The sequence below is a fragment of the Pteropus medius genome, unplaced genomic scaffold, assembly GCF_902729225.1.
Source record: "Pteropus medius unplaced genomic scaffold, Ma_sr-lr_union100, whole genome shotgun sequence".
In the NCBI taxonomy this organism is placed as follows: domain Eukaryota; kingdom Metazoa; phylum Chordata; class Mammalia; order Chiroptera; family Pteropodidae; genus Pteropus; species Pteropus medius.
Genome location: NW_024349804.1, coordinates 12,464,295 through 12,476,735, shown reverse-complemented (window position 1 = coordinate 12,476,735; position 12,441 = coordinate 12,464,295). Strand labels below are relative to the sequence as shown.

Here is a 12,441-nt window from a genome sequence, read left to right as displayed (position 1 = left end):
GCGCCACCGCGCGGGGGCCCGGCCCGACGCTCTGCGCCTGCGCGCCCCTCGCGCCGGCCGCCCGCCCCTCCCAGCGCTTCCTGACGCCCCGCCCCAGGCCCGGCGCGAGGAAGCGCGCGGAAAGCTAGCGCGGCGAGTCCGCCACGCCCCCCTCGGCGCGAGCCTACTCCCTCTCCCAATCAACGCCTCCCATTGTTCGCTCGCGGCCCCCCATTGGTCTGATCCTGCGGGAAGGCGGGGAGAAGGGGCAGGGCGGCGGGTTGACGCCTGGCCAATCGCCGGGCCCACTGCGAGCGCCCCTGGTTGCCCCTGGAAACCTAACCTCCGACAGCTGGAGTCCGCGGCGCTGGAGGAGCCGGAGGGAGATGGACGGCCACTCTGAGCGCGGTGGGGACCCTGAGCGGGAAGACGGAGATGCGGAGAGCCCGGCCCCGCAGCTGTCCGGGATCAAGGACGGCTCTGGCCCTCAGTCGCCGGCCAACCCCGCGGAGCTCGAGTCCCAGCCGCAGCCAGAGCCGCAGCCGGAGCCGCAGCCGGAGCCGCAGCCGGAGCCGCAGCCGGAGCCGCAGCCGGAGACGCAGCCGCAGCCGCAGCCGGAGCTGCAGCCGCAGCCGCAGCCGCAGCCGGAGCCGGAGCCGGAGCCGGAGCCTCAGCCGCAACCGGAGACGGAGCCGAAGCTGGAGCCGGAGGCCGTAGACGCTTCGGATGGAGGCTCCGCCGCGGCCGATCTAGCCGAGCCCGCCGAGCCTACCGAGCCCGCCAAGGCCCAGGAAGGGCCGGCGGCCGCCGGGGCTGCGGGCGAGGAGGGGCCCGAGCAACGGGAGCGGCCGGCCGATACCGAGCCAGAGGAGCCAGCCAAGCCGGAGTCCGAAGGCGGGCTCGTGGAATCCGAGAAGGAACGGGAGGAGGCGGCGGAGGAGGAGGGGAGGGGGAAGAAAGCCCCGTCGCGGGGTTCTCCGCCGCCAGCCACCGCCAGCGGGGAAAAGGCTGAGCGGGAGGGACCAGAGGCAAAGGAGGAGGGTGCCGGGGAGGAGGAGGAGGAGAAAGAGAGCACGAAGAAGAGTGTGGAAGGAAGCGGGGCGAAAAGCGAGTTGGAGCAGAAAGGTCTGGACAAGGAACCTGAGGACGAGAGTAGTGAGTGGACGGAGGAGGTACAGAAGCGGCAGGAGCAGCAGCTGCGCTCGGAGCTGCTGGAACAGTACCGGTCGCTGGTGCTGGAGCGCAGCCAGTACCAGCGCTACAACATCTACCTGCAGCACAAGATCTTCGAGGCGCTGCGCAAGAAGAAAGGCCTGGATGCGGCCGAGGTGCTGGACAGGGGCCTGGAGCCCGAGTCGCCTGAGAAAGAGCAAGCATACCTCCACTACCTGGCAGCGCTGGAGGAGCTGAAGAAGCAGCAGGCAGACGACCTGGACTGGTACCACCAGGAGCTGGCTCAGTTGAAGCAGCTGTGCACGGAGCAGCTGTCCAAGGTGGAGAAGGAATGGCGAGCCTTCCAGGCACTCAAGAAGCAGGTGGTGATGCAGGCCATGGGCAGCTGTCAGATGCGGGGTGGTCGCCAGGCCGCTCTGAGGGAGGTGGAGCAGATCCAGGCGTTGGAGGAGAAGAAGGAGGAGGAGATGAGCACCGTGAGGCTGGAGAACGTGCAGCTGAAGCAGGGCCTGATGCACTTTGAAACCAGGATGAGGGCCCAGGAGGACATGACCGAGGGCCTGCTTCTCATCGATTTCGAACAGCTCAAGATTGAGAACCAGACCTTCAACGAGAAAGTGGAGGAGCGAAACGAGGAGCTTTTAAAGCTACGCAGCAAGGTGAACAACAACGTGCAAATAATCACCCATGTGAAGGAGAAGCTACACTTCGTGGATATAGAAAATGCATGCAAAAGGTCACAGCTTCTGGAAACAGAGGCTCAGGTGGCCCTCAGGAGAGACATCTTGACCAAGACTAAGCAAGCTCGAGACAGCCTGCGGATGGACAACATCAAGCTGAATCAGAGGTGCGGGCTTCTGGGCAAGGAATTGCTCCTCCGGGACATGGAAAAGAAGGTGGACAAGACCGCGGTCCTCAAGCGGCGCTTAGAATCCCTGAAGCGCCACCACGCAGGCCTCTCTCTGTCCTGCAGGGGTGTGAAGCAGAAGATCCGGGAAGCCAAAGCCTTTCTCCCCTCTTAACACGCTGAGAAGAGTCAGCAGAACGGCTTCGAGCTCAGCAAACGTCATCCTCAATTAACTTTCATCCTCCATCCGGTGCCATCCTTTAAAAGACCTATGATATTTACAATGGAACTACGCTCTGTGTTTATCTCATAGTTTTTCAGTTTCCAACTTAGTGCCAAGCACAAGATCGGGTCAGCAGTCAGGTTTATGTGGGGTTAAGTGAAATAGGTCCAGAGAAACAAACAGGTCATGTGCCTGACTTCTCATAAAAAGCTGACAAAAGCCTTTTTACATCTGAGCGATTCCATAATTTCAGTGAGCTGATACTGAGGACTGTTCTTCCATATGTGGGAGGGTTCAACCGATGAGCAGAGTACCCCGAGGTTCCTGTGCATTGAGTTCACTATCAAATCCCTGTGAATGTATTAAGCTACGTAGTTTCAAGTCACCATCTCAAGTCAAAGCTCACTCATTCCCTTAGATTAACCTAAAGTGTGTTTCCCTTAAAGCCAATAAAGGTGGATTAAAATTCCTCCTTACGTTCCACGGCCTGAGTACATTTTTTTAATATAACATTATCCCCATCCAACTACACAGACGTTAACAATGAGGGGAGTTAAAAGCTTTGACTTCCTGCTTGCATTCTCTTTATCCCCTACAATTTTTGTTTCTTCTGTTAAAGTCAAAATTAAATAAGAAATCACTGGCAAATAGAACTTTCTTTGTGCTACAAATGAAAAGCAGCACTGAGTTCTTCTGTGGTTGAGTGGAGCGGGGGGAGCTTCAAAGCCAAACAGGCAACATGCTTGGTGCCCGCGCTGAGTGAGTGTTTTTCATTGTAAGCGTCCACCCCTTTGTTTCATTAGGTGAGGAACGGTGTCTTCAGTTGATTTTGACTCACTGGCAATTATCCATGTCAAACTTCCCTTCATCGGCCTTGACCCCGGGCCAGCCTTTGACCTACTGCTTTGTGACTGCATAGTTCTCCCTACCCCAATGAGATAAAGTACCCAGAAGGCAAGGACTTTAGGTTTATCATCTCCCCAGTAGCCAGCACAGTGCCCAGCACATAATCAGTGCTCAATAAATTTGTCAAATACATTAATATAATGTCAGTCTCGTGTCCTGAAAGTAAGTGTTACTTAGATGCTTATTATATATGTAGGATTCAAAAGTAACTCCAAGTAGAAAGAGGATCTCTCAGGAAGGAGAACCAGTAGGAGAAGGGACAGGCAAGTGGGCTTATGCTCATCATGGAAGGATGAACTACAGATACAGAGCCATCCATCCCGGAAACCTCTACGAGGGAGACGATTTGTATGAAAAAATCAAAGGCGAAAGACTTTTTCATCTCCTTGTCAAAAAGTACAGGCCCGAAAAATGCAAGCATGATAAAATTTGAGATGTTATGTGAAACTAGACATTTTAAAATTGGTCTGAGTTGGAAGCAGCCCCTTCAGCGTTATGGGAGGTGGTTGTTTTGGGAGCGGCACCGGCAGGAGTGAGTCAGGCGCTACCTAGAACCCGGGGCAGTGGGAAAGGAGGGCACATTTCTACTGGTAAATAAAAATCATTTTTGGTGACTTACCACATTTGGGATTTTTTAATTATGTAAGTGGAAATATGTGCTTTCTTTTTTTAAAAGTTCGTTCACAGCCATAATTTAGATTTTGCCACTGGTCGGAGGTGCCTGTCCATAAAATAATACTGGAGTTAATGCTCCCCAATTTGGTGCATTTTATGTTTTAAACTTTCGAAAAGTCTTAATGTCAGAGTGATGAATCACACCAGAGCTACAAGTGGAAAGGACCCCAGCAGAAGGAACTGGGCGACTAGTTCCACTGCGTAGGGACACGTGAGGGATGCTGGCAGGGCTGGGGCTGGCAGGAAGTGCGCTGCTGAAGTTCCTGTCTCCCGCTTCCCACGTAATATTCCTTCCAGACGCCTGTCTCATTTTCATTTAAGTAACCAATGACTAAATATGTCCATATTTTACTACATTTACACCCTCTCCAATTCTTCTAATATTTCACTCAAAGGACGCCAAGGATGGACAGACAGATGTCCCAGCAGACAGGGTGCTGCTTGGGAACAGAGACCCTGGAATCGGCCTGACCTGGACTCAGTTGTCTTCCGACTGTGACCTGAGACAAATACCCAAACTCTCTAGACCTCAATGCACTCGTAAAGTAGGGAAAAAAGGTCAGAATATGAAAAAAGTATCTCTTTTCTGGGTGGTAAAAATTACGATTTTTTATTTTCTATGTGCTTTTCTGTAATTTACAAGTTTTATACAATGAACATGCATTTAATTTGGGGGGGGAAAATCTGATTTTTAAAAATTCACATGTTCACCAAGAGTACAAGATCCTAACAGTATGCATGTCGAGAGCAGGAGTCTAGCATCTATTACGATCTGTTTCTTTTAATGATACAATTAGTGCGGCGTTTTAGATTACTTTAACCTTAACAAATCAGTGGACAGGTGCTGGGTACCCTTTTAACCTTGGTTACAGAAAAGGAAAATGAGGCTTAGAGAATTTAAACTCTCCTGTTCCTAACCTTTCGCTAAATTGTACCTTAAACTTGGCTTTATTTTCTTTTAATTATTTTTTTATAGTGACATTGGTTAACGAAATCCAATAAGTCTCAGCCGTACACTTTAACAGTGAGGCATATGTATATTTAGTGTGTTCACCTCCCATAGTTAGATTTCTTTCTGTCACCACATATTTGACCCCCTTTCCCTTGTCTACCCATTTTTGTTTTTTGTGTGTGTGTGGGTTTTTTTTGTTTTTTGTTTTTTGTTTTTATTAAAGCAGTTTAAGAACCGTTGAGGCCCTGGGGTCAAACTGGGGTAACCCATTTTGCTGTGTTGTTCAGGGAGGCCACTGCCCCTCCCTCCACCCGAGACCCCGCGGGGCTCGGGCATCCTGGGAAAAGGGGCCCTGGCGTGGCAGCGCCCAGTGGAGCGACCCTGTCCCAGGGCAAGCTGGCTGCTGGGGTGGCAGTGCTCGTGGAGGACCCCGGGACAAAACACAGCTGGACAGCGCTGGGGCCTCCCAGGAACACCTGGAACTTTAAGTCACGGTCGAGTTCCCGGGTGCTGGGTGGGTGCTCTGCTGCTTCACGGGACCCCATCTGGCAACCTCCTTTGGCTCTAAGGCTTCCCTCTGATGGTCCACCTGGTCCCCTGGTCCTCCCACACCGGTCCCCTCTCCTGCCTTCGTGGCAGGTTCCACACTTCGGGTGGCGGTTTGAACCAGCAGCCCCCCATTTCGCTTAGGACATTCGCCGACTTCTGCCCCCACTGCCTGTGCGTTTGCCCGAGGTCTGGCCCCAGGAGCTGGCCATGGGGGAGCAGGGCCACCTTCCCAGCAGCGTGGTGTCCTGCACACAGGAGGTGCTCAAGTGAGTTGAGTGACTCACTTGGAGTTAGGCCAGCTAGAGGCAGAAGGCTTCCGATGGCCCTGAAGCAAGTGTTCCCTGGGGACGGGTGTCTGTGTCAGGGCTCAGGAGCCACAGGCCTGAGTGTGAACCCCGGCACCGCCATTAACTAGCTGTGGAAGCCCAAGCAGACCACTTCCCTGAGTCACACCTTTGAAACGGACCATGGCAGCAGCTGTGGAGATCAGTGAGGTCGCTCACAGGGCACTTAACCCAGGGCCTGGCATGGGTGGATCAGCCAGAGTGTCCTCAGCAAACGTGATCACTGTCAACCAAGACCACCCTTGTCTGCCACTCACCTCACAGCCCGTGGAAAACGGAGAAAAATGCCACGGGCTAGAGAGGAGAAGCAGTCCGCGGGGGAGAGGCGGGACGCTTTCTGAGCATCATGCAGGGGGCCGAAGACGTCCGAGCAAATGCCCCTTGAGCTGCTCCGTCCCCAAGGGGAGGATGGGCAGGGAGGCAGATGACGCAGCACAGGGTGGAGAGGAGCCCCACCCAGGTCCAGCACAGGCCTCCGGAGGCCCAGGGAGACACGGGAGGGGCGACACAGCAGGGGTGGCGGTGTCTGCTCAGGCGAGAGACCTGGAGGACCAGTGTAGAGAGAGAGCAGCCTGGGGCTCCCGCCCTCCAGCGGGGACTGGGCACGCTCCTCCCTGGGGCTCCCGCCCTCGGCCTGAGCGCTGGTGTGGCGGGCAGCGCCGACGCACGGGAGTGCTCCGTCTGCCCGTCCGAGGCGACCTCGAGGCCCACTTCGGGCTCTCCGCTCCACGGACGGGAACGGAGGTGCGCACTGGCCCCGGGAAGAGCCTAGGGTCCCACCGATGACCAGCTGACCAGGCTCCGAGCGGGTTCCTCAGGGGCTGGCACAGGGGACGCCGACGACCCGCCTGGATGGGGCGGCAGGCTCAGGGAGCAGGTGCAGGTGGGTGTGACGGACCCCGGGGTGGGGGCTGAGATCAGGCCTGAGAGGAGCAGCAAGTTCGGGGCTCCCCTTCAGCTTGGGGCACACCAAACCCTCGAATCCCTTGACCAAATTACCATAACTATACCATCTTCCTGATGTAACTGATCCTAACAAGCGAATTTTAAAACACTGAAATAGCGCAATGCTCAAAATCAAATTTTCGCCATACTTCAGGAAAAGAACTTCAATTTTAAACCAAACTGCAATGAATCAAGTAACAATTTTACATGACTTTTATTTAACAAAACCACATATTTACAATTCAAAAAGCCCTAATTTGATACACTTAATAAAATTAAAGGTTAACTGTACAAGCAATTAAAACATGATATGTAGCAAGTGTCATCAGGACTTTTCTATCAGCGAACTATGTAAAATAGTCGAAATTGAGCAGTTAAAAAGTACCTTTTAAAGTGACCCTTGTTTCTAGATGAGATTTCAAGGACTGGTGGGGACGCAGCCTTCGACCCTAAAGTGCCAGTTGTACAAAGGTCCCAAACCCAAAATCTTAGATTCTGCAAATCGGTGGCCGGGGAAGTGGACAGGGCGAGCTCCCGAGGGGGTGCAGCGTTTTGACGTGTTTCCAGTTTTCTAAAGCGGCATCTGGCAGAGGAGCGCAGCCCTGTGCCTCTCTGAGGCCCTCTGTGGGAGGCGGCCGTGTGGCCCCGGGCAGGGGCTCAGAACTTCCAGCCTCTGACGTGGACACAGCAAACCAGCAAGGCCTCACGGGGTCCCCGAACAGGTCATGGACACCTCTTCAGAACTGGAGATTCGGTCAGTGCTCCGGATTGGCATGAAATCCATTTTAAAAGTTAACACGCAAATGGTGCTATCCAGACAGATGTATGTCAAACTCGAACAACGGATGTTAGGGGCTGGGTTTGGAACGCGCGTGTCCTTCCGGCCGGAACCGCACACCGCCCGGCTGCCTCGCTCTCTGTCGCGACTCAAGGAACATCTTTATGTACAGTAAGAAAATATATACATCTTTCGGGAACAGAAAGCCCACGTCAGGGAGCAACCTGGGCACACTCGCCAGCCCGCCTCCCAGGCTGGCACAATCCAGGCCACGTTCAGCATCGTGGTATCGGGCGGCTGCGTCTGGCAGGCAGCTGAGACCTCAGTGAACACAGACCCTCTCCCCTCCCAGGTCGGGTGAGTCAGCCTGTGAAGGCTGGGGCGGAAAGCGGTACCCACAATGCTCTGCGACCGCCCTGGAGAATTCGGTGAGGGAGGCAAGGGAACAAAGGCCGTCTCGGGAAAAACCAGGCGGAACAGAGCTGGGCTGGGGGCACGAGGTCAGCCACTGCTCGGCAACTTGCTATCGCACTGAGAAGTGTCGCAGGCAGATGTGACAGATGCAGAACACCTGGAAGAGTGATGCCATGGCAGGCGTTAGCCCCAGCCCAGGTGTCCTGGCTGCATCCTAGAGAGAGCTGAGGGTGCTCGCAACATCAGAAACAAGACGGACCCTGGGGCGCCCCCAGCGGCGGGAAGGACGGCCGAGAAGGGCCAGAGGGCGCCAGCCACATTGCTGCACGCACCACACGCTGCGAGTGACCTGTGCCCTCCAACCTGGACTGCCCAGCAAGCATTCCTGGGGACCAACTCCCAGCGGATGACCACGTGGGAAGCTATTTCCATAGAGATCTGCCTGCCCTTTGGACTACTCTGCAAAAACCATTCATTTCTTTGAATGTGGATAACCAATGTTCTTAACACGAAGTTCTCAAAATTAGTCATGGGAAAGCTAGAACGAGGTGTTAATGACCTTGGGAAACCAGCTAAAACCTAAAATAGGAAAAGGCTGATGAAATGGACGCACTGAGAACTTTGACGAGACTGTCTGTGCTGCCGGGTGTGGGGTTTACTCCTCCGCCCTTATGACAGTCCACCTTTAAGCCACACGTGTGAGGGAAGCGCTGGCACTCAGCACTGGCCCCTGCGTTCAGGTGACAAAGGACAGAGGAGCCTTCTGTCAGAGCAAGGGAGCAGGCTCCCCCCACACTGGGCTGTCCCCGGCCTGCCCAGAGATGAGCAGGGGGCCAGGAGGCAGGTCTTAACGTCCCCTTTCCCCCCACTCTGACTTATGGGGGGCTGTCTACATCCCTTCCATCGGCTTTTAGACCGTCTGCCGCCATGGGCCTTCCCTGCGAACGGCTCTTCCTGCCTCGACTTCCCACCACTGCTCAGTGGGTGCAGGGGGCAGTCTCCCGGAGTGAGGGTCCCCACTGGACCCTCAGCGCCCATCTTCAGCCCTGTGCTGTCATGTGGCAAAGGCAACATGGTAAACGGTCAGGCCGAGGTCAGGTCGTGTCCCTGGGCGCCCACGGGCATCCATCATGACGACCCCACGAGAGCTCTTTTGCCTTTGGCTCATCTTTGGTAGGTGGACTTTCCACTTCTGGGGTTATCGCGGTCCCTAAATCAGCAGTCTCTTACTACAACAGGTGACTATGAGCCCAAAGCATCTCTGAGGTCTCCCAAGGAACTTCTCATGCACCTGGGCTAAGAAAGACTGTAATGTCCCTTCCAGTAGTTGACGTAAAAGTATTATGATTTAATTAACTTTTTGCTGACAGGAGGGGAGGGAGTCAGCCACTGCCGTGTTCGAGCCATGCGGAGCACGCGACAGTCAGCCACGGGCGACACTGGGCCACCGTCCCACTGGGCTGCTTAAGGCTAAGCCTCGGTTTGGTTCTTTACAAGTTTTGTCTGTTTTGTTTTGTTTTAAGGCCAACTCCAGTGTTAGGGAGCAGAGAGGAACAGAGCCCCTGTTCGCAGCTGCCAGGGTGTCCGCCTGAGAGGGCACAGGTGCTCTGGGACCCCGCTGGTGCCGAGCGCGTCCGCCTGCCGCCTCAGTGCCTGGGAGGGGGACTTCCTTTCTCCGTCTCACGGCTGTCCTTCTGCAGCGCTGCCAGCACCTGGGGTCACAGGGAAGACATCCGTGGGCGCCCCGCGACACGCTGAGGCACAGCCCGAGAGGCCGCTGCGCCCGCCTGTCCTCCGCACCTCATCCGCACTCCCCGGCCGACGCCGCCCCGCCCGCCCACGCAGGCTGATGCCCCACAGCCAGTCCCGCCAGCCACGCGCCAACATCGAGACAGGGCCGCAGGGTTCCCCGCCCACGCCCACGGCCAGCCCCCCACCAGCGAATCCCGCATTGGCTCCTCGCGCCTCCTGAGCGTCCCCAGCGGGCTCGGCCGCCTGGCCCTGCTCGCGCGGGTCCTGGTCGGCGCCTTCATCTTCTAATACACACTCCACTGTGACCGCTTCGCGACAGCGCTGACAATGACCATGGCTGCATCTGCTGGACACCCGCCCCAGGCCCAGCAGAGCGCCCCGCTCCACGCACAGCGGCTGTCTAACCCGCACGACACGCTGGGCGGGGGGTGGGGGGGCAACGCCCCTTCGTAAGGCCGGAGCGTCCCGTGCTCACAGATGTGACGCGCTCCAGGTTAAGCAGCCCATACGGCTTCACGAAACCAGATTCGTCCTGTTCCAAACCCTGGGAACCTCTGTGGCCCCAGTGCTCATCTACTGGGGACCGGGCCCAGCGCCACTTTAACTGAATTACAAATTACAAGGCGTAAAGCAGAAACATTTTACGAAAGTTTCCAACGGGCTGCACAGAGGACTAGCAGTGGGCAGGCCCCCCGCCCCCACCTCTAAGTAAACGGGGCTGCCAACCAAATGGCCATTCACCTGTTTTATAAAGCTCACCGGAGTCCTAACCTCAAGCACAGCACCTAAGAGCAATGTGCACGCCCATGGCTCCCATGATGCTTCACGCTCTGTACCCAGCATCGGACGAACCCCTATCACTCTACCGTTGTCAGAGAATGTCTGACTGTCGCTAATCTCTGACCCAGTTTCAATCAATAATTTTTACCTACTTCCTAAAATGTAGGAAGCAAAACGTCAGCTGTGGGTTTACTCCTTCCCTCTCTGCGTGTCTGTGTGTGGGGGTCAGGGGTGGGGTTGGGAGGGTGGGGGAGCCATGGCGAGGGAAGCAGGTCCGTGGCCGTGACCGCACAGGTTGGAAAGGCTGACGGTCACACATCCCGGGAGTGCTGTCGTCCCCCCTCCTCTGCTGAGGGGCGCCTTCCAGCTCCCTGGGCTCCTCCGTTTACCAGTGAGATGAGGACCAGCCCACCCACCCACAGGCTCCGGGAGGGGGAGGAGGAGGGGCCCGCTCCGTGTTAGCTCCCTGTGCTTTCTGTCTCGGGCCGGGGGGCTTCGTTTATCAAATACTAATGTGGAGACAGCACTGTGATGGCACTAGAGCTCTGACCTCCCAGTGCCACTGCAGAATGGCACTTTATCATCCAGCCCTTTCATCTGACAGACCTCAAGAGGGGATGGCTGCCCGAGCCCCCTGCGGCAGAGCCAAGCCTCGAGCCAGATGTCGTCACCTCCAGCCCGCCAACGACTTTGGAGAGGGCTGTTTCCTCAAAGAGCCCTCTGAGCGAGGTGCTTCCTACATTACGTACAAGCCACGTGTCCACGTCTCAGGGGTTGCGGGAGATCTGCTCACCTGGGCCCACTTCTTGTTCCGACTCTGCATCTGAATTGTCGCTATGCAAGCAAAGAACTCCTCGGCGGGCAGGTGGTCGGGCAGCCTGGTGAGCAGCTGGGCCATGTGGATGAAGTCCATCTTGGTCAGGATGTCCTCGAACAGCTTCAGGACGCCCAGTGCCGTGCGGAACAGAAACTCCTCCCCATCACGACAGAATACGTCCCAGATCCGACAGGCCAGGTCAAGGGGCAAGGACTTGCTGTATAAAGTAAAGATCCTGGGGAAAAAGGTTGCGTTTCTCAGACTTTGGTTGGCACCAAGAAAGAGCTGTGGACTCAGGTGGACCCATGACAGAGGCTCATGTCGCTCACTCCCATCCTTGGACACACACGTGGGGGCCGGTGAGTGCCAGGCCTGCATCCATACTGAAGGCCAACTTAAAAGCTTCCTAAAACAGCATTACTGGATTCCGCATGGAACTGCAAACACCGTCCGGTGCAAATTACTGATACCAATTACTTCTACAAACAACGAATATTCATGAAGCACCTACTATGTGCTTGCTCTGTGGTAGGCGCTGGGTATGAGGTTAAAAGGCAGACAGAGCTCAGAGTCTGGTGGGGGGTAAAAACAGGGAACAGAAACTACGATTCAGCGTTCCCAGGACTCTGGGGCGTCCTGTACCCTCTTCCCCCAGTAGGGGTCAGCAAAGGAACAAAGTAAACGTTTCCAAATAAATTTGACTGTGGACTTAAATGCAAACCTTGAGACGGAAAAGTGAAATACAGATACACATTCCCTTAAACAGTTTTGATGATCACAATGCAAACTACCAAACACACACAATTCCAAGCGATCAAATATGTTATCCGGCTGGATCATTTCTAGCCTGGAACGTGCCCGTCACACAGCAAGGCGAGTCCAGGTTGAAACATTAGGCAAACTGGTCCTCTGTGAACCCGTCCTCCCCACCCCAGCTGTGACACGCAGCCCGGTGCCATCTCCTGACCCTCAGACCCAGCTAGATGCTCCATCCTGCCTGGGCCCCTCGGCCCTGGTGCCTGCCAGAACAGGCCACGTCTCCATCTTCCCGCGGAGGCTGCACAGGGGCAGGGACCCTGCTCCGTCCACCCCCACCCGCGGCATCCAGCACAGCACCTGGCGATCTCTGCTGAACGACTAAATGAGGACAGACCCCTAGGCTGCATCCGATGACAGACGATGGCGGTTCTCATGACCTCATCGGAACCACTCCTCACAGAAGTAGCGATTCTCAACCGCGGGGGACGGGTCCCCATCCTTCCTGGGAAATCACTCTTCCAGGTACCCATGCCAGCTCGAGATACATG

At 55.7% G+C, this 12,441-nt stretch overlaps 2 protein-coding genes across 7 annotated transcripts in view; one reads left to right on the top strand and one right to left on the bottom strand.

The window, feature by feature from the left end:
• The first annotated feature begins 85 nt into the window (after positions 1-85).
• Positions 86-3,258, top strand: CFAP184 (cilia and flagella associated protein 184). The gene is made up of 2 exons (XM_039838244.1): positions 86-534; positions 567-3,258. The coding sequence occupies exons 1-2, from the start codon at positions 415-417 to the stop codon at positions 2,172-2,174; spliced, it is 1,728 nt and encodes a 575-aa protein (XP_039694178.1). The 5' UTR covers positions 86-414; the 3' UTR covers positions 2,175-3,258.
• A 3,525-nt stretch (positions 3,259-6,783) lies between these two features.
• TBC1D14 (TBC1 domain family member 14) overlaps positions 6,784-12,441 on the bottom strand; it is an 83,457-nt gene continuing 77,799 nt past the window's right edge. For all 6 annotated transcript variants that reach the window (XM_039838236.1, XM_039838234.1, XM_039838235.1 and 3 more), the window contains 2 exons: positions 11,111-11,369; positions 6,784-9,497 (listed from right to left, as the gene is read on the bottom strand). In XM_039838236.1, the coding sequence (XP_039694170.1) occupies positions 9,432-9,497; positions 11,111-11,369 (325 nt within the window). In that variant the 3' untranslated portion in view covers positions 6,784-9,431. The remainder of the gene's footprint in view (positions 9,498-11,110; positions 11,370-12,441) is intronic.